This window comes from Gymnoscopelus microlampas, assembly GCF_963454915.1.
Source record: "Gymnoscopelus microlampas genome assembly, chromosome: 2".
In the NCBI taxonomy this organism is placed as follows: domain Eukaryota; kingdom Metazoa; phylum Chordata; class Actinopteri; order Myctophiformes; family Myctophidae; genus Gymnoscopelus; species Gymnoscopelus microlampas.
Window position 1 is genome coordinate 32,347,295 of NC_139939.1, and position 22,871 is coordinate 32,370,165.

A 22,871-nucleotide genomic window follows, 5' to 3' on the forward strand; every position below is an offset into this window, starting at 1 on the left:
GCTCCAGAGCCCTGGAGCCGCTAGCTGTCGGGGGAAGACGCCGGCGAGAGGAGAAGTAGCGGTCGTCGCCATGCTGCTCCTCGTGGTCCTCGTAGAGGGATCGTGGAGGCTGGAAAAGATTCCGAGCCTCGAGGAAACGGGTCCTCCTCTCGTTGGAACTGAAAGACGCGCATTCAAAGCATCTCGGGTACAGCTCATAAGCGGCGTCCTCAGCGTGGGCGAGGCCTAGGCAGGCGACGCAGTGGCTGTGTGCGTCCCACTCATCGAGCATCTGGGGGCAGGAACGGGAGCCGCACCGCCGAAGTTGGAACTCCCGGCGGTCGGCTACTGCAGGACGACGTCGAGCCATAGCAAGCTAGGCTGCTAGCTAGTCGTAGATTCTTTGTTGGAGGGCTGTGCTCTTCTCCGGAAAAACACAGCGGACAGGGAAAAAGAGAGAGATCTGGGGAACTCTGTGGACGAGATCCGCCTCGTTGCTTTAGAGTTTGAGGACCCGCAGAAAACTCGTGCTTGTTTTGTAGAATTCGTAGTTGTAGATATTTTTGCTGCGTGAAGCTCCTTCATCTGAGGCAGAAGGAAGCCAAGAGAACGAACTTCCGTTTTCCGGTTCCTTTTATGCCTTTGGGGAAAGGACTACCGGAAAGAGACGGGAGACCCTCGGGGCCAAAAAGGGTTTTGGTCCTGAGGGAGTGAATGTGAAGCTTCTGTATCATCGCCAGAGGGCGCTGTTTCCCATATGTGAACACCGAGAGAGCAATGTAATAAAACTAACACCTTGCTCAGCCTAGGCTGTTTTTCCCCCGAACAGACAGACACAAAACACTATCATAATGCACTTAGTTAACTTTGTCACATACTGTACGTACTGTCACTTATTACAAAGCGATCCTCAACATCCCACACGCACAATATGTGCAAGTAACCCAGTGTCAATATTAACACCGACTGATATGATCAATACCACAGCCACGCACATACAGTACGTGGTTTCTGCAACTTATACAGCCCTCGAGTCAATGCTTTTGGTCAAGAAGACAACTATGTTTTAAAACGAGCAAATCAGGTTTCGCCATAACACTTTACGATCAGCATGGCTAGCTGTCCCTTAAAATGTTCCCTGACCTTCAACCAACACGCATTGTGTCATTCTAGCATCACAGGCTGAGATCACAGCAGAGTCTGACATTGTCAAAAACGATTCTCCCTCTCCTTCAGAAACCTCACTTGCAGATTCTGGTATTCCGCAGAAAGAGTCCAGGGACAGAGGCTGGCCCTAACATTCCCAAAACCAATCCGCACTCCGCCTTTCTGTGGCTGAACAGAGTTTCACATGAAATTCGGCTTTTATCCAGGCTGAGGGATTGTGGGTAAACTCTGTACTCAGTGAGAGGGCACGGCCCTGGTCAAGGGGTTGCTGGGTTTTGCTGAGCCGCCGAAGTGGGTTGCACACAATGGAAAACACAACAGCCACAGGATTTATATGATTACCAGCAAATGGCTGGTACATATTGTCCAACATTAATCAGAGTTAAATATATCTATATATATACACACACACACACACACACACACACACACACACACACACACAGTATGTATCTGTATAACACTATGTATCTGTTTATTCATTTAAGTAGCCAATTATTTCTTCCCCTTTTTTCCCTCAATGTGGCCAATTAATTCCTCCCACTGCTTGCCACTGCTTTTGTACCCTATACTGGCTCACCTGCCAGTGAGCAGCCCTACCAAGACAACGTATGGCCTCCACCCTACTGCTCCTGTTTAAAAATTGCCTGCTGACAGGCACCGCCCCAGCCTGTAGGAATACATGCAGTGACAAATACCAACCTTCCCCACCCAGCTCTTTCTGCACTAAAGGATGTTTCTAACTCATGACTATTCATCATGATTGTAGCATCTCCCAGTGAGGAGTGAGAGTAACATGAGGTCCCTTGTTTTGGTAGCAAATGTAAACTAATGGAGAACAAGCAACTACTTGCCATTTGTGTGTGTGTGTGTGTGTGTGTGTGTGTGTGTGTGTGTGTGTGTGTGTGTGTGTGTGTGTGTGTGTGTGTGTGTGTGTGTGTGTGTGTTTTATTTCATTGCATTACTATTCTTGCTATGAATAGCTATATGCCAATATATCCCAATATATAGCCAAAATCCAAGTGATATGCATAAACTCAACACCATATGCACCGATCACTGTGGACAGCAACTCTCTCGATTATGTCGAGGAGTTTACATATTTGGGAAGTCTCCTGAGCATGAGCAAGGACAATGCATGCAGCCAGGACATCAGTATAAGGCTCGGGAGAGCTCGCCTCGCAGCACATTTGCAAGACCATCTGGAAATCCAAACAGCACATGCTCAAAAACCAAGATCCCACTGTTTAAAAGTAATCTTAAGTCAGTTCTGATGTGTGGCTCAGAATTCTCGCGAGTGCTTGAGAGTGACTTGAAAAAGGATCAATGCATTCCACAATGGATGTCTCCGGAAGATATGTCACATCTTTTGGCAAGAAAAGATCTCCAATGAGGACCATGTACAAAAAGACAAACTGTCGCAATGTGATGCTGGAAATTAAACATCGACTGCTCAGATGGCTTATACATGTCCTCAGAATGGACCAGGACCGCATTCCTAAAGTAGCCTTGAGAGATGGACCCCACCTGGAAAGAGGAAACAAGGGAAACCAAAAACAACCTGGCAGAGAACTGTGGCCTCAGAACTGGAAACTGCAAAATTGGGGCGAGGCACAGCATGCTGCACAGGGTAGAGCCAGATCAAAGCAGATAGTCGGGAGCTTTTTAAAAAATATTTATATTGTTTTGTTTTTGTCCTTCAATTTACGGTAATCTGACTTTTTAATCTTATTATTTTGTATATTTTATTATTACCATTGTAATGTCTACAATGTTCTGGGCCCATAGCCCACCAATGGGCAAGTCAAAATCTCAAGGCATGCCTGTATTCATAATGAAAATAGTCGTTCTACAGCTCACAATGCATCACATCATGAAGTGTGGTCGGCTTGTAGATCGGATTTTGTATTTATTTGTGAAGAAATAAAAAGTTAATGAAATAATAAGTGTAATTGTCAATGCAATTTATATTATAATATGCATGTAATGACATACCCCAAATATGGACACCAGTTTGAAAGTGGTTAAAATATATTTTTAAAGAATAGAATTAGCCTCTGTATTGAGAAATGAGTGCCATACATTACTCACATAGTGCATTTTAAAAACAAATTCATAATATTTTCTCTAGTTGTATATATTGCAATAATAGTGTATGGTTGTCACAAAATCCTAGCGCACACCTGGACTTGTCTCATGGCACACTGTGTGGGAACTGGGAACCACTGAGTAACCCTTGAGACCTACTTTTCCACTGCTATACTTGTTGCCCATGTTTATAGTGGGGAAAAGAAGACGCACTAAAAAACCCTGGAGGAGAGGACACTTGTTGGGTCATGGACAATATGGGTTGACGTTCTTCAGCGAGAATTGACAGCTTATTTTCAGTCTATGACTATCGCACACACGAAAGCCTGCCGCCAAGACTGGCGAAGAAATCAATCTGCGTTGCGTGCGTATGCGTGCATGTGGGTGCATGGATGTGTGAAATAAAATAAAAAATGCATGGTAGGTAATAATCCCTAGGCTGTTTGTTTCTCCTGGCTGTCAGAGCAGGAAGCACAAACACCTGCAAGTGTGCGTGCCCGTGCCTGTGTGTGTGTGTGTGTGTGTGTGTGTGTGTGTGTGTGTGTGTGTGTGTGTGTGTGTGTGTGTGTGTGTGTGTGTGTGTGTGTGTGTGTGTGTGTGTGTGTGTGTGTGTAAGTAATGGGGGAACACTGAGGCAGCTGTTGTTCTCATGCCAGCCATCCGGATGCCCTCGCTGCCCAGTGCTCCCATTGCATTCGCCCATTGCATGTGTGCGAGTTTGTGTTGTGTGTGTGTGTGTGTGTGTGTGTGTGTGTGTGTGTGTGTGTGTGTGTGTGTGTGTGTGTGTGTGTGTGTGTGTGTGTGTGTGTGTGTGTGTGTGTGTGTGTGTGTGTGTGTGTGTGTTTGTGTTTGAGAGAGAGAGAGTGTTGTGTATGATTTTGCACTCCAGGTGTCAGCTGCCTCATCATCATTACTGTGACAGGGTAAGCTATGTGCAACACACAAGTACAAGAAAACTGTGCCACTGAGAGGGATAAACTACAAACATAAATACCACAACAGGACCCATATGTTCCTGCACAGTAAAATCCTCAGTGTTCATTTTTTCATTCTGAGAGTGCGACTCAAATGGACTTTAAATTAACCTAAAGTAACTCAGGGCGAAACCATTGCGTGCGTGCGTGCGTGCGTGCGTGCGTGCGTGCGTGCGTGAAGTGCATGCGTGAGTGAAGTGCAGGTCGTCTTACGTCTTGCAGTCATTGAAGAGCTCCTTGCAGGGACTCTGCTCCAACTTCTCCCGGCATCCGACCACCACATCCTGAGGTATGTCTGGCAGATGGGCTGCCGACTAGAGGACCAGAAAGGGAGAGAAACAGTATGTGTGTGTGTGTGTGTGTGTGTGTGTGTGTGTGTGTGTGTGTGTGTGTGTGTGTGTGGGGGGTGGGGGTGGGGCGGGTGCTGATTAGTCGAAGGTGAGCAGAAATAGCGGGTTCAGCCGCTCCTCCATGCTGTAATATGAACTTCTATAAGTACAGGAAAGTAAGGCACCAACATCATCACCACAGTTAGAGGAGCATTTTCCATTACTGCCATCCGCACTGTATGTACAGTAAGGCACATTATACAACAGGTTGCGCTTTCAACCCCCGATAACGCCGTTGCCGTCTAAAAACGGCACTTCTGATATTTTTTTATACTACGTATAGACGTTTTGAAGGAAGGGGTGTTAAATGGCCGACTTGGGAAAACACACGCGCCGTGGATATATTTGTTACAACAAGATTGAGCTGAAGTTTTGTGTTTCTAAGTGTGGTATTTATTCAGTTTGGGAAATCATGATCTCTATTTAGCTCATTAGTTAAAGTAAACTGAAGTTTTTATTTTGAGAGCCAATAGCCCAACAATATTGCAAACATTTTGATATCAATTTTTTTTGTTAACCGTTGTATAATCATAATAGTACACTTGAGAGTGTGCTTTACCGTCATTATTGGCACTTCAGTGATGCATACGGAACACTGACCACACCACTGTCATGGCAATAATGACAGAAAAGCACAGCCTGTAATATTGTTTAATTCAATAGTAGCATCCTCAAAATAGAGTGCATTTGTGTGTGTGTGTGTGTGTGTGTGTGTGTGTGTGTGTGTGTGTGTGTGTGTGTGTGTGTGTGTGTGTGTGTGTGTGTGTGTGTGTGTGTGTGTGTGTGTGTGTGTGTGTGTGTGTGTGTGTGTGTGTGTGTGTGTGTGTGTGTGTGTGTGTGTGTGTGTCTCACCCCGTTATTGAAGTATGTGTCTAAAACATTCAGTCCATAGTCCCTCCTCTTCTCATCAGGGGCCAGTTGGTACACTGCCTGTCAACAGAGGGCCCAGAGACTGTTAACCACTGCACACACACACATACACAGGGAAGCTGCTCATTTAGCCACTGTCCACAATAAATCATAGTGAGAGAACCAGGAAAGAAGTGAGAAAAGTGAGACTTAACCCATTAAGACCTGAGGACGATTCTACAAATGTCTTCTAAATCCTAACAGTTTTCTGAAAAACTCATGTTGCTATATTAGTGGTGCTGATGTCAAGGGACCCCCTTATGTAGTTGGCTGCCGACCCCCCATCTCAAAATAGGTTGTTCCAGGGACCTCAAGAAGCAAAGATTTGAGTTAAAAATGTTCGCTTTTAAAATATATATATATATATTTTAAGATTTTTACAAATGTTCACGATCGTTCAAAAATATAAGCTCATAGCGCAGCACGAAGTGAAGCGCTATGAGCTTGTATATCTGCTATTTTTGAATAGCCACAGTATAAAATAATGGTTAAAGTGGCAAGTGATATTTTTGGTTACAATTAAAAGTTTAAAGCTATATCCTGATAGTAATCATTGGTATAGAGCGTTTGTTCAGTAACAGGGGTCTCCCTGGCTCTCCAGCTCTTTAATAAACAGAAAATACATAGGTGGGTTGCCAATTTCAGCCAATCAACCTATTTATCAGCTTCAATGTTATAGTGTTCCAGTATCAATTTTGCCTGCTCATTTCTTTGTGTCATTACTTCAAATTTCACTTGTTTATCCTGTAAAGGGAGACCCCTGTTAATGAAGAAACACTCTATACATGATTACTATCAGAATATATAGCCATTTAACAAAACAATATCACTTACCCTACCTTTAAGGATGAGCAAAGGCAGACAATCAGACAGCAAAAATAATGTCAGCACCAAAGCAATATGACAATCAAATTATCCATTAATTGGTCAACAGAAAACTTGCGAAATTCCAGTAATTGATGCTTAGTCACGTACCACGTAAAAATCTGAAATACATGCTAGGGACAACTTGCAACTTGCTAAATGCTTGTCTTTGTTTTAACTGCTGGGTAAATGGGTTGTGATAACTTGCATTTACTATAAGTTTGTATGTTATGTTAGTATGTTATTACCGTATTTGACTGTGATTACATTTCTATATTACTCAAATCGACTACTCGCATAATGAAAAAATAATCATAAGATTAATTGATAATGAAAATAGTCATAGTTGAAGCACTAAACTCCATCTTGGTCAAGAAAGATCACCATGTTCATCTGTTGCCTCTGTCACCTGCCTGGCTGACTGCCTGGCTGACGTACCATCACTAAAGATTGTGATTTTTAGTCAAATATGAGTTTGTAGATTGTCTGAAGCATGACTGCCTTGTGGTGTGCTTTGTTAGAAAATATCCCTGGCGGAGGAGTAATGGACCTAAGCTGCACTACCACACATCACTGCCAAAGCATGAACGAACGGCCCAAGTCAAGTACTGAAAGGTTTCCTTTGCGCATTTATGTGCATATATGAGAGAATGAGAGTGAGGCTGTATGTGTGTGTGTGTGTGTGTGTGTGTGTGTGTGTGTGTGTGTGTGTGTGTGTGTGTGTGTGTGTGTGTGTGTGTGTGTGTGTGTGTGTGTGTGTGTGTGTGTGTGTGTGTGTGTGTGTGTGTGTGTGTGTGTGTGTGTGTGTGCCCCGTCCTGGCTCTAGAGAAACTAATGTAGGTTCTTATTAAATAAGCATGACCCCCTCCCCTGTTTTCCTTTCTTGGACACCTCCAGGGGCCTTGACACAAGCCTGGGCCTGTGTTTGCTGTCTCACTCAGGGGATCTGCCTATGACGTGGGCTTGACCTCATGGAGAGAGTGCACGGAGGAAGGGGAGGGGTCGGTTCACTGACAGCCTGTCCAAATCCCTGTTCACCCGGCCCCCACCGACACACCATTCTCCCCCCCTGCCAAGACCAGGCAATCGACCAAAAGCCTGTTCTCCTCTCCCTCCACCCCCCCTGGGCCCCTCACGGCCCCCCACCCAAGCTCTGCAGGCCCAGACATGGGCTTGTCCCGTGGCAGGGGTGGGCAACAGAAAGACAGAGATAGAGAGAGAAAAGGGAGAGGTGAACGAGGACAGCATAAAATTAAGGCAATAGCGGCAATGCAATTAAGTGTGAAAGTCCGGATATGAGAGAGAGAGAGAGAGAGATATTTAAGATGTAAACTCAATGTAATCTTACCACAGCGTCCATAAACTCAATGCAGCGCTTCAGCTCTGGCCTGGTGTCACAGTACTGGCGGAACAGCAGCCGACCGATTGGCTGCCTCTCACATAGACTGGTGTAGTCCCTCTCTTGAGAGGAAAAATGACGAAGCAGAGAGAGAGACAGACAGACAGTTAATATTGAACATGTATTTTAAATCTGAATTGCATTAATCCATTTGTTCATTTATTTGGACAAGAATGTGTGAGAGAACAGTCACAGTAGCCTACAGACAACACTACTACTACTACTACTACACACACTGAACCTGTGTGAACGAACGGGTTCTTCATGCATGCTCCCAGTGTGCATACAATATGCGTGGCTCTTTATTGCAGCTGGCCCACAGGCTATTAGAACTGTGTCTGTTTGGAGTCATGTTTCCTACAAATGAGGAAGAAGACCCAGGACATGTTCCATCAGTGGTTGACAGCAAGATCTCTCCCACTCCCTCTTTCTCCCTGTCTGCCTTGATTTTTGGCCAATAATCATATCTATCTCTCAACAATCTTGTGTTTTTGCCTCTGAGGGCACAACCTCCTTTTTCATGTTAAACTCTGGTTTGGCTCCACCCCTTTTCAGCCCACTCCATCCGCATGCTCCTGTGTATATTCCTACTGACAACTTTATCACATGTTTAAGGCAGTAGCGCCGACAGATAAACCTACGCATCTATTTTTTCTTTGGTTCTGCAATACTGTTTCTCATTTCTGGATCGTTTCCACCCAGTTCTAGCCCCTACATTGAAGTTAGATGTACCCAGACGTTTCGGTAGGAAGACATGTCCGATTGTCTGGCTACGCGAGACTACTCAACATACAAGTCTGACTCAGTGTTCCAGATTCACCCCCGAAGCGTACTGGGCAACTGTGGCCCGCCAATTTAGCTCTTGCCCCACCTAGCTGCTGAAAGACGGAGGAGAGAAAAAAAAACTGCTCCGCCGACAACAATAGATACATTGGCAGCGCCTCTATTGACTGCCCCTTGCGTATCAATCAAAAACAACCATTCACACCTTCTACCAACGCTTACAAAAGCTGCCGACTCGTGCCGAGTGTCAACAGTGTGAATAAACATAAGGAATGACCCTGGCTGGATGCATATCAATGGTCCATTGTGTGACCTGTTAAGTAATGTAGGTGTAGGCATAGGCTACTGTCAGATGTCCTGAAGCAGAATTAAATTACAGAGGTGACGTCTGCAAGATAAATGTATATGACAACACTTAAAGGGGAAGACCACTCATTTTCAACATTGAACTTTGAACATTGAAAAGGATAATTGATTGAGGTCATGTGATCAGTGACATACGCAGGGTGTACTTTTGGCTCCGCCCCCTCAGCCAAAAGTACACCCTGCGTATGTCACTGATCACATGACCTCAATCACTTATCCAGTTCTAGGCAACATAGAGGGGGGGGGGGTACTTTTTTCTTATTTCCACACAACAGCTCTAAGGTGTATTAAAGACATAGTGCAATGTTGAAAATGAGTGGTCTTCCCCTTTAAAGGTTATTTCAATCAGTGTATGCGCAAGCGTGTGCACGTGCGCTTGACATAGCGCTCCACTAGTTAAAAATTCCAAAGTATACCACTGGATATATCGACCGATGGGGGGACATACGTGTTTTCTTGGGTCTGGGTGAAGTTGTGGTCTTCCACAGGCTCTGTCTCTTGGTTTCCGGGTTGTACTGGAAGAGTCTTAGGGTTAACCGGCCTAGCCCTAACCCTGTAATAATAATAATGCCTTGCATTTCAAGAGGGCTTCACACTGGTGCAGTGCTCGGGCCCTAATAATAATTATAAAAATAATAATCTAGAAAAGTGTGCTAGCCGGGTTGGCTACGCAAGTCAATCATAGCCAATCGGAAACGGAATATGAATAATCTGATTGATACATCCACAGAATCCAGGAGGAAATGTGATTGTACGACGTACGATTCAAGAGTAATAGACCAAATAGCGACCTGTTATACCACCATGAGGGCGATTCCGAAAATTGGGGTGGCTGTTCTTCCCTGGCCTACTAGGAGTGTGCATGTAAGCTTTCACATACATGAAAGATCATTGTTCACTGTTCACACAAGGAAACAATGTAGACCATAACACTTCAATTGCTTTCTTGATGCTGGATCATTCACAACGTAACTTGACTTTATTCTTTACGGCTTGCTTATGCTTCTCTGTAATGGGTAGACAGTTGGGAACTTGGTAGCCTATTAATGTGATCATTTGTGTTGGTGTCACTTGTAGGTTATGTTTATACAACTACAACAAGTTGACCTCTCTTAGTAGTGTATGTGACGTGTGTCTTCTGTCTGAGTTTGCATGCATGTATCAGACAGCGCGAGTGAGCGAGCATCAGAGAAAGATGAGTCAGAGAGAGATTAAATACCTTTGGTGTCTGGCCTCGGGTAGGGCTCATAAGGTTTGGGCTAAGCCGAACACCACGGGTCAGGGTCGGATTGGGACGGTTCTGTGCAGGGCTACTAATATGTCCCCACAAAGTAGACCATCTGTATACCATTGCCAATCCCTGCTCACCTCACTTTGCTAAACTCATGTTACATGAGTTTAGCTCATGTGCATACCCAACATTGGTGCTTTATTCACAATTACTGCGAAGCCACGCCAGGTGTGAGTGTTAGGATTATTTCAACATGGATTTGTTGTTTTTAATGAGGCTTCTTAACGCATTACACTGGACAGGTAGTCACGTACCTAGCAACATCACTGAAGTGCCACCTAAAATAAGCACCACTGCGTTGTGATTCAGTCCGGTAGATAATGGTCGTATAGGAACCAGTGCCGTATTGGCACAGGTTTCTGTACCCAACCTTAATTGCGCGGCAAATCAACCCATTTCCCCTGATTTAGTTGTGATTTTTCACAAAACTATAGTGGTTGGCTACTACTGCCTTACATAACATATTTAGCTTATGATCTGATAATTAGTGGTGTGTCCACCAGCAGATTTGCAACAACTGTTCTGAAACTTAATGTGATTTCAAGTCCAGCTTCAGATAACAGTGTTTTTGTTTTGTTAAAACGGTCAGCTAGAAGTCTTGTTATTGAAAAGAACCTTAAGTCTAGCAGGTGAGCAGAGATCTGGAAACAACCGGTAGTTACTTTGGCATGGCTCTGAGTGAGAGTGTGTGTGTGTGTGTGTACACGTGCATGCGCGTGTGCACACACGCATGCGCTCGTGTCCGACTCCACCCCAGCTCTAAATCATTTGAATACGAGTGTGGAGGCCAGCATTCCTCCAATGAAAAATTTCCTCTTTGCGTAAGAGAACTCTCATAGTCCCATAGTCATGAAGAAAAACAACTCTGAAAGAAGAGAAAAAACAAGCGGGACAGAGAGAGAGAAAGAGAGAGCGAGATGGGTTTGCTCCAGGAACGAGAGAAAATAAAAATGGGAAAGAAACATCAGTATAAAGCGGGAAGAGCAAGGTAGGGGGGAAAGAGGTGTAAAGCTTGAGGTTGTTTTTTTGATGAGAGATGGTAATAATCTTTGTACTACAAACTGTTCCAATATCAGAACTTAATTAAAACAGAAATGTAGGCCAAAACTGAGCAGGTTTGAGTGAATGACCCACTAAATGTGCTTATCTGTGAGCATGTGTACTAAACTAAGAGCGAGAGAAAGAATTAGAGAAAGAGAGTGTGTGTGTGTGTGTGTGTGTGTGTGTGTGTGTGTGTGTGTGTGTGTGTGTGTGTGTGTGTGTGTGTGTGTGTGTGTGTGTGTGTGTGTGTGTGTGTGTGTGTGTGTGTGTGTGTGTGTGTGTGTTGCATACATGTTTCATTGAGAGAGACATGAAGATTGGCCAAAAACTTTTGCTGCTACGCAACACAAGAGCTACAAGACTTAATTCAAATATACACTAAAATCCTTAGTATAAATGTAACTCTAGAGAGTAAAGTGGCCATTTTTACCCTGAGTTCAATTAACACTGAGGATTGTTCTGCTTTCAGAAGCATGGTGAATGAGCCAACATCAGCCCAGAGAACAAAAGCAACAGTGCCCATGTATGTACTAGATGGTTATCATTTACTGCAGAAGAAGGGAGGAGAGAGAGAGACAGAGAGAGAGGGTGATTAGTCTAAGGCTAGCAGACAGAGTGGCTACAGGCTCCATAATGTAATCTGGGGTTCCTAGAAGTACTGGACTTGTCAAGGCTAAGGTCAAATGCCTGACATTATCAAGACACAACAAAGCCACTCTCTACTACTGTATGGCTTTAATCAGCCTACGTCATGTGTGTATCTGTGTTCCAAGTAAAAGAATGGGGATTATTTTGATCCAACGCAATACGCAATCTGTGCAATATTTAGGTATATCTCCCTCAACAGCTGTTGACTCTCTCATAAACTGTACACCCACCCACATATACAAACACATCAAATCTATTCCAACAGGTATATTATACCTCGAAAGAGCACGACCAATCCTTAATTTCTATACCACTACATTAGCTAGACTTAAAAGCCTTGTTGCTACCCCAACGATTCATCCTGCAATCTGAATATTAGATTATTCGTTTGTATTGAAAGGTGCAGCAAGTGATTTTCTTTTGTTAAAATAAGTTAAATAACTGTATATTCTGATAGTAATCATTTAGTGTTTGTTCAGTAACAGCGGTCTCCCTGTCTCTCCAGCACTTTAGTAAACAGAAAATGCATTTTCAGGTCGGGATATCAATTTTAACCAATCAGGAGAGAGAAAGGATACAGGATAAACAAGTGAATTGGAAGTGATGACGCTAAGAAATGAGCAGACAAAATTGGAACTGGAACACTAAAATTGAAGCTGATAAATGGGTACTCTGTCCTGATTGGATGAAACTGGTAAGCGGTAACCCACCTGAAAATCTTCTGTTTATTAAAGAGCTGGACAGACTGGTAAACCCCTGTTAATGAACAAACACTCTGTAGCAATGGTTACTATCAGAATATAGGGCTAACAAAGTACTTTTCGTTTTATCAAACAAAAAATAAATTACCCTACCTTTGAAGATTACATTTTGGCCTGAGGATAGCACAAGGTCACATGGGGTCACTCAAATGATTAGGCTTCATCCTGAGCAAGTGTCATGGCTATCTGACCATTGGATTTTGAGATATCTCGCGCTGTACAAGTGGACATTTTGGCCTATGGGTGGCGCTAGATGAAAGGTTATGGGGTCACCAAGACACCATGACTTCAAATCAATATCATGATGTAAAAAATTAATGAACAATTATCAAAAACAAATATATGTGGTGAAAATAGCAGATCTACAAGCTCACTTCATTATAGTGAGCTTGATTAATAAAAACATCCATTTGAATTGTTTTGTTTCAATTCGGTGATATACAAGGAAAAAAACGCTTCTCTATTATTCAAATAACCTACATGAGCAAGATTAAGATTTTCGGTTAATTGCCCAGCCCTACTTCTGCTTGAAGGTGCACGGCAAATTCCATGGCGTACTTTACAAGATATCTTATTTGGTAGTAAAGTGTTGGACAGACCAACCGACCAACCGACTGACCAAGCCATCATTACAGCCCTGCTAGCAGGGTGAAAAGTCTACAGTATTTATTTTAATGTGCGAGGATCACAATACTTAACACTTCAGGTGACATTTAAAAGCTTTTGTTAACCCAGTCTACTTTAGCCGGATAATTACTCTAACATTTAACTCTGCCAGCCCAGTACTATAAAATGTATATGTTCTATAAGAAATGGGTAATGAGAGCTAACTATATAGGAAGGAGGACCAGGCCTACACTGCTACGTCAGAGTTAGTTTTACTGAGAGTAAAAAATGTACCCGTAACGCCGTAACGGGTGTATGTTTACATTCTAGTTAAACTAACACTCAGGATTTCACTCTGTTCAGCGATTATGAGGCACCGCTGGAGTGAGTCCATACCGATATCTACACCTCCATCATCCTGTCCGTGTCCTCATTCCTGCCATTCTCTCCCTCCCTCTCTCTCTCCGTTTCTCCCGCTCCCTCTTTCCATAACTCTGCTGCCCTGCTGCTCTTTACAGTATGTAGCTCTGAAGTGGTGGAAAGAGGGAGGGAGGAACAGAGATAGAAAGACGGATGGACAGAGATACAAACAGAAAGAGGAGGGAGGCAGAGAGAGAGTATGTGGGGGAGGCTTCCACCGCAATCTACTGGCAGAGACAGGCATGACGCACAATCACACACAGGCACTTATGCATGCACGCGCTGTCCCGCGCACACACACTTACACACACGCGTACAACACACACACACACACACACACACACACACAAGAGCACTGATGCAGGGCGTCCATAGGGCTTCTCGACCGTGGCATTCAGAGAACCAAGGGGAGGGGAGGGGTGATAAGGGCCCAGTGCAGCACAACACTTGTCTGGGCCACACAGAGAGCAGCGTCCCCTGCTTTCAGACCCAGCCTGGATTTAATGATGGAATGCATGAACGGAGGGATGGCCCAAGCTGATATAGAAGATAGGAATCGGACCTGAACGAGGTGTACTTTGATGAGTCGGTACAGTATTTAACCTCTGATACAACCAACTATCCATTTATCTACCATTCTACCCATAGTAATCCCCTTAACGTTAACCCTCAACCCTGTTCACCCAAGTTGTTGTACACGATCATTGTTCATTCGTTATACTGATGTTCCGAACTCAAAAGGTTCAGACATTTATTTAACTATTTTCTGGCTCTCAACTTACAAGGCTTATTACTCTGCACTTTGCTAGCAACCCGTATATGTGAGAGACACATACAGGTACTTGGGGCTATGGCCAAGTTTGCCTCGTCTTGGAGGTGCAAACACAGGTATCAGCATTGAGTTTGTGAGACGGATCGAATAAAACAATATATTTTTTATGTCCTAGCGCTAACTTATGGCCTAAGAATCGTGGTGGGACCTGCAACATGAATAATGTTGAACTACTTTGGCCTGGAAACTGAGAGGAGGCCTAAAGACCACGTTACACTATATGCTGATACAATCCCCACCTTGTCTTAAACACATCGCCTTATCGCAGCAAGCTGTATTGCAAGGTTCATGAACTACATTGTCAGAATGCTAAGCAGATGTGACAACAAATTGTTTCACGACAGCCATTTTGAGTTTAGATGTTTCTCCCAATGTCACCGCTCGACTGTTATTTTACAGGTTGAACAACAGTGCTTGGTATTGCGTATTGGCAGGTCAGTATTAATGACTCCAATGGGTATCCAAGGTAACGAAATGTGGATTGACTACATATGTGGAAGACAGTGTGTTGAAGTGCTGATGGTATAGGCATTCTTTGTGTGCACAGTAAAAGCCTCAGTGTTCATTTATCCAATTTGTAACTCTGAGCGCGTACACCCTTGTGGGTCCATTTGGTTACATTTGTACACTCTCAGAGTTAATGTAATACACAGAGTAGATTTTACAGTGTACCTTGCATGGCACGCACGCACGCACACACACACACAAAACTACAAGCCTTGTGAATGCTAGGGTGTGCAAACAGACACCCTGAGTCAGACAAGGACACACACACACACACACACACACACACTTTCCTGTCCCCTCCCTGTAGCTGTGGGTGGAGACGGGTAGAAACAGGAAGGAAGTCCAATCTGAACTTCCTCCATGAGTCAGTCCCAGCCCAACGACACAGCCATCATCTATCTTTCTCCTCTTACCAACAGTGCGGCGGAGCTCCTCACACTGGCTGATGTGGGGAAGTTTTAACATCTCCTTCCATTTCTTACTGCGACCATTTCTCTTCCCTCCTCCACCTGACGGCAAGAGTCAAAGTGAGCAAGAGAGAGAAAAAAAGAAAGAAAGAAAGAGAGAAAGAGGGGCAGAGAAAGAAACAGGCAGATGATTAATCAAGTCATTGTTTTAACATTACACTTAAGCGTCTTGGACCATTTAAACCGATGCCCTTCTCAACACAAGAACAAGACGTGGAGCTGTGTGTGTGTGTGTGTGTGTGTGTGTGTGTGTGTGTGTGTGTGTGTGTGTTGCATTATCCAGATGCAGTAACAGCTGGTTCATCTCACCAGTTGCCTCTGTGCTTCATGGACCATGTGATGAGATGTGTTGATGGCTTCAAAGATCAAGTGGCACACATGCTCACGCACCCAAACACATAATCTGTATACAAAGTGTGGTGCAACATTTAATCGAACTAATAGTTTTCATTGATTATCAAGAAAAAAAAAACGAAATCTATAATAAAGAACTAGCTTTTCTATTAATTGAAAAGGTAATCAATATAACGGCCATTTAAGTAATATAAGTCGATGTTTTCAGCCCAAGTGCTACGCAGCCCCTACGCCTGCGGTAGAGCTGATGACCTTGATGTGATGGTGGTGCACAGAGGAGAACAACCCCTTCACGTATAACACTGATCAGCTGCTACACAGTAAAATCCTCAGGGTCAGTGGCATAATTTGCATAGGGTTGGTGGGTTATGTGAACCCATACACAGGACTTACACCACAAGGGGGCCCTCCAGGAGGGTATTCATCAATTAATTTAAGTTCATTAAATGAATGAATGTTTTTAATACATAAAAATAGCCGCCCATATTACATATAAGGCATTATGTTTTATTATTTCCAATATATTATGTATAGTATTATATATCCCCATAATATTCATATTATTTACGGATGAGAAGCCATTCCTTCTACCGGGAAGCAACAGTGATTTAATTCACATTGTTTACAAGTTGAAAATGGGGAAACAAATGTAATCAGAAGCTCAAAAACATAATGAGGGATACAAGAGCTATCCGTGCCCGAAGCGGGACCAAGGAAAACTGGACCCGATCCGAAACGGACCGAGGATAATTCGAATGCATTTAACCCGGTCTGAACGGGTCTCTAGACCCGTACTGGACCCGATGCTCAAGTACCTTGTACATTCAAATTGAATAGTTGTCAGAACTATTTTATTCTTCTGTCGTCACCAACTAATGTTAGCTGGGCTGCCATGATGTGTTGCTTAAATATAGAAAAGGTAATTGTAGTGATCCCCGTGGGCTACTTCTCTGCATGTGACCCATCCTATTAGGAGCCATGTACATCTCCAGGGTGCGCACAGGGAGCAATTAGGGGTTCAGTGTCTTGCTCAGAAGGGACACCTTCACAAAGCCTGGAGATGCCAGGGATTGAACCAAGAACCTTCCAATTCCCAGACAGCCGTTCGACCTCATGAGCCACTACTGCCCTGATTTCATTTCAATCAATCAAGCAAACATCTTTAATGGCCACACGACCAAGGTGGTGGACTTTGCTTTCGGTACAGAATCATGGGTAAGTTGGTCAATTAATTAGGGCTGGGCAATTAACCAGAAAGGTATCGAAACAGATATTTATAACCAATAACCAACTTAATCTTGCTCATGTAGATTAATTGAATAATCAACATAATTGTTTTTTAACAGATTATTCATAATCGACTAAATTGATTAATCTGGTTAACCACTGATTAACCATGTATTATACGTTGTAGTACTATGCTGGCGTACACAAATTGAGAAAAATAGCTGATCTACAAGCTCACAACGCTTCGGGATGCTACATGTTGTCAGCTTGTAGATCAGCTATTTTCTCTTTTTTTTATCGTTCATTAATCGTTAGAGGCAAAAGTTTGAAATAATTGTGATATTGGTTCTCATCAATGTCAGCAACATACTGTAGGCAGATATTAACATTACAATTGGCACTGAACATCACAGTAGACAACAGACAGATGCCACAGGAAGTTTTCAGAAATAGCCTAACATTTACAAGATTAAGAGTTGTCAGTGCAGGAACAAAAGCAGTGTTCAGAGTCCTTATTGCATTTGTGAAAAAGCTGTTGGTGAGCATGGGCAAGGTGAGAGAGGTTAGAGATGATATTATTCTCTTTCGTTTGTGCGTTGGTAAAACAGGGATTCAACTGATGGGAGGTGGGTGCCAATAATGCTGGATAATCTTCGACCATGCGCTGCAGTTTTTTGGCATGACAGTCCGAGCTGCTGTACAAAAGTGTTGTGGATGACGTACATGCTCTCAATGATGCCTGTGTAGAACTGAAGAGAAGCCTACTGTCTCTTCTTAATCTGTTGATAATCAAGAAGATGCTCCAGTTAATAATAAAATTGAGTACGAAGAAATGGTAAGTCGAGTGGAAGAAAGAATTTGTGTGGCTGGAATGCGGCAAGCAATGTGATGTACTGTCAAGCATGTCAGTTTCCATGACAGACAGACACACCACAAATTGTTTATTTACATAGAGCAACTCTATTGGAAAATAACACAGCCGGAGCTGTAATGTTCTAAATTACCATTTCCTTTTTTAACGCAATGCGAGATTGTATTTTGGTAGTGAAACACGTCTGTTAACCACTTAAATCCCGACATCCATATTCAGGGAAAACATTCGCAGAAAATAGCAGATCTACAAGCTTACAACACATCGTCGTTAAGCTTGCCGATTGGCTATTTTCAGCAAAGATATTTAATGTAGAGTAAGTGGTTAATTCTAAACAATGTGATACTGTGCATAAAAAATGTTTCTCAAATTTTGGCAAAAAAATATCATTTTGTCCATAAGATTCATTGGCTTGGTGGTTAGAGTGTCCAGTGCATATTTAGTCCAGGGGCCAGGCCATATTTTGGTACCACCTAAGTGACCGTAAAGTTTTTGTATTTTTGTCTTCCTACATGTCTCTAGTTAATATTTTGGTATGATAACCCTTCCAATCTTGTAGCTTAATGGCAGTTATCACTACCTACCGGCTAATGTATCCGGTAGGAGACACAAAGTAGAATCTTTGTGTCTCCTACCGGAAATACACCCGGGCATCAAAATATTGCGACAAAAAACAAAATATATCCATGTATTCAAGGCTTCATGGGGTGTGCAATTGATAGAAAATAAATACTTTTTTGGGTGAACTCCTCCTTTAAGTTTCCCAGGGGGACTCTCTTCCCATTCAGCTATGACCACCCTAGACCGAAGGAGGGTCAACTTTTACAAGCTTATGGAAAGCAGTCTTTTTGCAAACACCAAAAATCTGAGAAGTTATCAATTGCACACCCCATGAAGCCTTGAATACATGGATATATTTTGTTTTTTGTCGCAATAATTTGATGCCCGGGTGTATTTCCGGTAGGAGACACAAAGATTCTACTTTGTGTCTCCTACCGGATACATTAGCCGGTAGGTAGTGATAACTGCCATTAAGCTACAAGATTGGAAGGGTTATCATACCAAAATATAAACTAGAGACATGTAGGAAGACAAAAATACAAAAACTTTACGGTCACCTTAGGTGGTACCAATTTGTGAAAATATCAGTGTTGGCCCCTGGACTAATTCGCCCCTTGCTTGCCGGTACGGTAAATGAGGTCAGGTCACATTTGTTATTTTAAGCTCTGTCTGCAAAGAAATCCCATAAGAGACAAGACAGTAAAGAATTGAATTATAGTTAGTGACTAGCTGATACTGAACTCGTGTGCATGTTTGGGGCGGACCCCGCTGTTGTGGTCCAGCCTAAAAGGAACAGGGGGGATATCCTCTGTTGTGAAGCTCAGAAGCTGCCCTGGCGATGACATGTGACAACAGTGACACAAAACATACATCTGCAGAGCAATACATCCATAACAACATACACACGTTCACAAGCACACACAATTATTTCAAACTTTCTCGATTACAATTAACATTTTCTGTTAATTGCCCAGTCTTACCTGCTTAAAGGAAGCCTGGTAAAGTTCATCCTTGGCTGTGTTCAAACTCATAATTTTGATTTCATTATTTGTCCTATGGCGTGATCATTTTTTGACAGTGTGGGCCAGTGGCCTCTACAAATTTACTTCTGTAGTAATACTAGTGATTAGGCAAACAAAAATAATAATTAGAATCATTATTCATTGGCACACATTATTTAATCACAGGTACAAGTACAGAGGTATAAACAAGTAGCAACTTGTGTTACTAAGACAACTGAAAGGAATAAAATAATAAGCCTGGCCTTCGAGAGGTGGCACCATGGAAACTGAAAGGCATGTCGATGGACCAGTTCTAGAGCCGCCAGGATAACACACACACACACACACACACACACACACACACACACTTAAGTGATAAAGAGGGGTGAAAGTGTATTCCTGTATAGTTCAATGGTTAGGAGTTCACATTACCCACCTTACGAATAAAAATATATACAGATTGGCAGTTTGAATAAAATGGTCCACTAAATGGCATACGTGAGCAGAGAACAACATTTTGGATTATTTACATCCAATGGTCTTGTTTTATGATTGTCTATGTGTTTAGTTTTGTGTGTGGTTTGTCTGGTTGGTTATCCAAACATGTCATTTTATTGTCTGTTTGTTTTGAGAGAATAAAAAAGGAAGCATGTTGAGTTTGATGCCATGTATGACTGAATGTAAAAATGAGAAAAAAACTTAGAAACAAGATCCAATGGTCTGTGTTCAATGAATAGCATAACATGTGAGGGTAAATGTTAAAATTACATTCTCACATGACACAGTCTGACTATAAAGGTTGAGTTGACCTCGCTATTAAAAGTAATTTCGCTGGTGGAAACGTCAGACACACTTTGGCCAACTACACAGAATGACAGATGATTATGGCCAAATTTACTGAACACAAAAATAACAAAATGTCAAGATCCCTTTCAGGGAGACTGATAATATTATAAGCAGGAAATGAAAGTGTCCAGCCATGTACTGCCAATAAACCTTGGATGTGAAGAGGCGTATATAGTGTCCTAAGACAAGAGGGTGAGAAACATCACATAAAGTCAGGCCAGATGGAGAATAATAGCACCCTCCCTTTAGATGACAGATGGGGCAACGTGAAAGAAATTATGGCAAGCTATAGAAGGCAAGTGTGTGTGCTGCTGCGTGTGTGTGCCAGTCAGATCTGGCTGGGCCACCCCACCCTGTTTAATGTCACTGACGTCAAAGCCATGTGCACAGGGCCTTAATGCGGACGGGACGGAGCGAGTATTTATTTAACTTTGGTTCCCCCCACTGAGAAAGTGGGGCCCTTCATAAACACTGATTTCAGAACAGTTCCACTCATCCGCAGCTGTGCTAAAACGAACATGTACATCATTACAATGACTGATTCCAGAACAGAATCTGGTTATGCATCCCAGCAGCTTTATTTCCAACTGGTCTTGAAGCAGCTGCAGTCTTCCAGGGCACCGTTAGGAAAAACACAGCTGCTGGAGTCACTGATCTCAAATCAGCACGCAATTTGTCCATAAGCATGGCAAAGCAAGCAGTGGCAACTATTGAATTGTGTGTGTGTGTGTGTGTGTGTGTGTGTGTGTGTGTGTGTGTGTGTGTGTGTGTGTGTGTGTGTGTGTGTGTGTGTGTGTGTGTGTGTGTGTGTGTGTGTGTGTGTGTGTGTGTGTGTTTTTATGGCGTGGCTCCTATGGGGCGAGCAGTCTTGAAGTGAGTCTGTCTGTGTGTCAGTCCAGGGCTAATACTGCAAACAATTATACCCGATCAGGAAAAAAGATGGTTGTGCATGCTACCAGCAGGTTGTTTTGTACGTATGATATTGTCAATAAAAAAAATGTAAAGGCTGCCGTTAGGCCACTTTTTATAAATTATATTTTATACTGGAAGTCTATGGGGATCAGTTTCGGCTGAAACTTTGCCCAGATATGGAGATGACTGATGTCATAAATACAATTTTGACAATTTCACTCACAAAAGTTCCTCTTAAGGTTGCACACAACCCAATTGCTACATCTGTAGCACAAAGATTTGCGCAACGTTTCATGAATCCCACGTTGGTCTAGCAGAAATACACAAAATATTTACGAATTTAAGATTCATGAATGAGGCTCATTGACTTTTTGCAGAATAAAAGTGTATTACTAATTAAGCTTCAAATCATTAGGTACAAACTCAACAGTATTATGTGGAATTGGATAGGGAGCTGAAATTGGAAGGCCCATGCACAGACACACAACAACTGTGAACACAACAACTACAAGAATGTTCCTTTCCTTGATAATTCTTCTATTTCTTTAGTCTTACAAGTATGTGTCGAAGGATGTAGGATGGATGTAACGCGAATGTCATTCCCAACCACGATTGAATGAACACCTCTGTATTTCTCCATCAATAGAACTGCTCATTTCACAACATAATTAAGTTACAAGAGACAAAGCTTTGCACCTACTTAAGAAGAACCCAATATGATCTCGCCAAACTCATGCCAAGATTTCTTGAAGTAAAAAAGGAAATTCATGCCAATAGCCGGCTTCAGATACTTTTATGCATCATTTACAGTATGAGTATGTACATACTGTACATACAAGTTCCACTGTGGAATTTGCATTTCTAGTCCAACATGTATTTTGCATACCAACGCATACTCCCTGTTTACAAGACTGGTTAGACTTACAGATAAATAGTAAATACATCGAGAGTCATAAGGAGAGAAAGAGTTCACTGAATTGCTTCATGTGGTCTCTTTTTGTCAGAGTCTGCAGGGAGCTGCACTGAATCATGAGCGCTTTAATGAAGGCACACACATGGGCCTATTCTCTCCCCCTCACTGTCCCTCCCTTTCTCCGTCATCAGTTAGTGTTTTCACAAGCTCTGGAGTTGTGTGGGCCAAATAAGACCCAATGCTATCCGCACGCGCTCTCCTCTCTCCCCATCCTCCCTTCCTCTTCTTTTCATCCCAAGGATGAGAAGGAGAGAGACAAGACCAGAGGTCACTTGGCTTCTATAGTGATGGGCTGGTACCCTGCTGTCATTATATGGGCCCTATTTTAACGGCGGAACTTTCCACCCTGGCGCATGATGTTAAGTTACACCAATTTTGCATGTGTATATATAAATAACAATACGCGTATTATTAAGAAATTGCCTCAGTCATCAAACCTTTAAATTTTTTATTAACAAAAAGCTAAAATATTGATTCAGATCATTTTATTGCAAAACACTGTTATTCTATGAGAAGACCGTTTTGGAATGTAAATCCCATGGCTGCAACTTCCCGGAGACGTAAGGTTGTTAATTTTTCCCTGCGTAAAACCTTTGCAAGGCAGCACCATTGCCAGTAATAAAACAGTTGTACCT

The 22,871-nt window shown here is 42.8% G+C and overlaps 1 protein-coding gene across 2 annotated transcripts in view; it reads right to left on the reverse strand.

The window, feature by feature from the left end:
* The window catches only part of grk4 (G protein-coupled receptor kinase 4), a 66,622-nt gene that overhangs the window by 31,512 nt on the left and 12,239 nt on the right, over positions 1-22,871 (reverse strand). For both annotated transcript variants that reach the window (XM_084072960.1, XM_084072961.1), the window contains exons 2-5: positions 15,438-15,533; positions 7,719-7,831; positions 5,450-5,527; positions 4,422-4,522 (exon numbers count right to left, since the gene is read on the reverse strand). In XM_084072960.1, the coding sequence (XP_083929086.1) occupies positions 4,422-4,522; positions 5,450-5,527; positions 7,719-7,831; positions 15,438-15,533 (388 nt within the window). The remainder of the gene's footprint in view (positions 1-4,421; positions 4,523-5,449; positions 5,528-7,718; positions 7,832-15,437; positions 15,534-22,871) is intronic.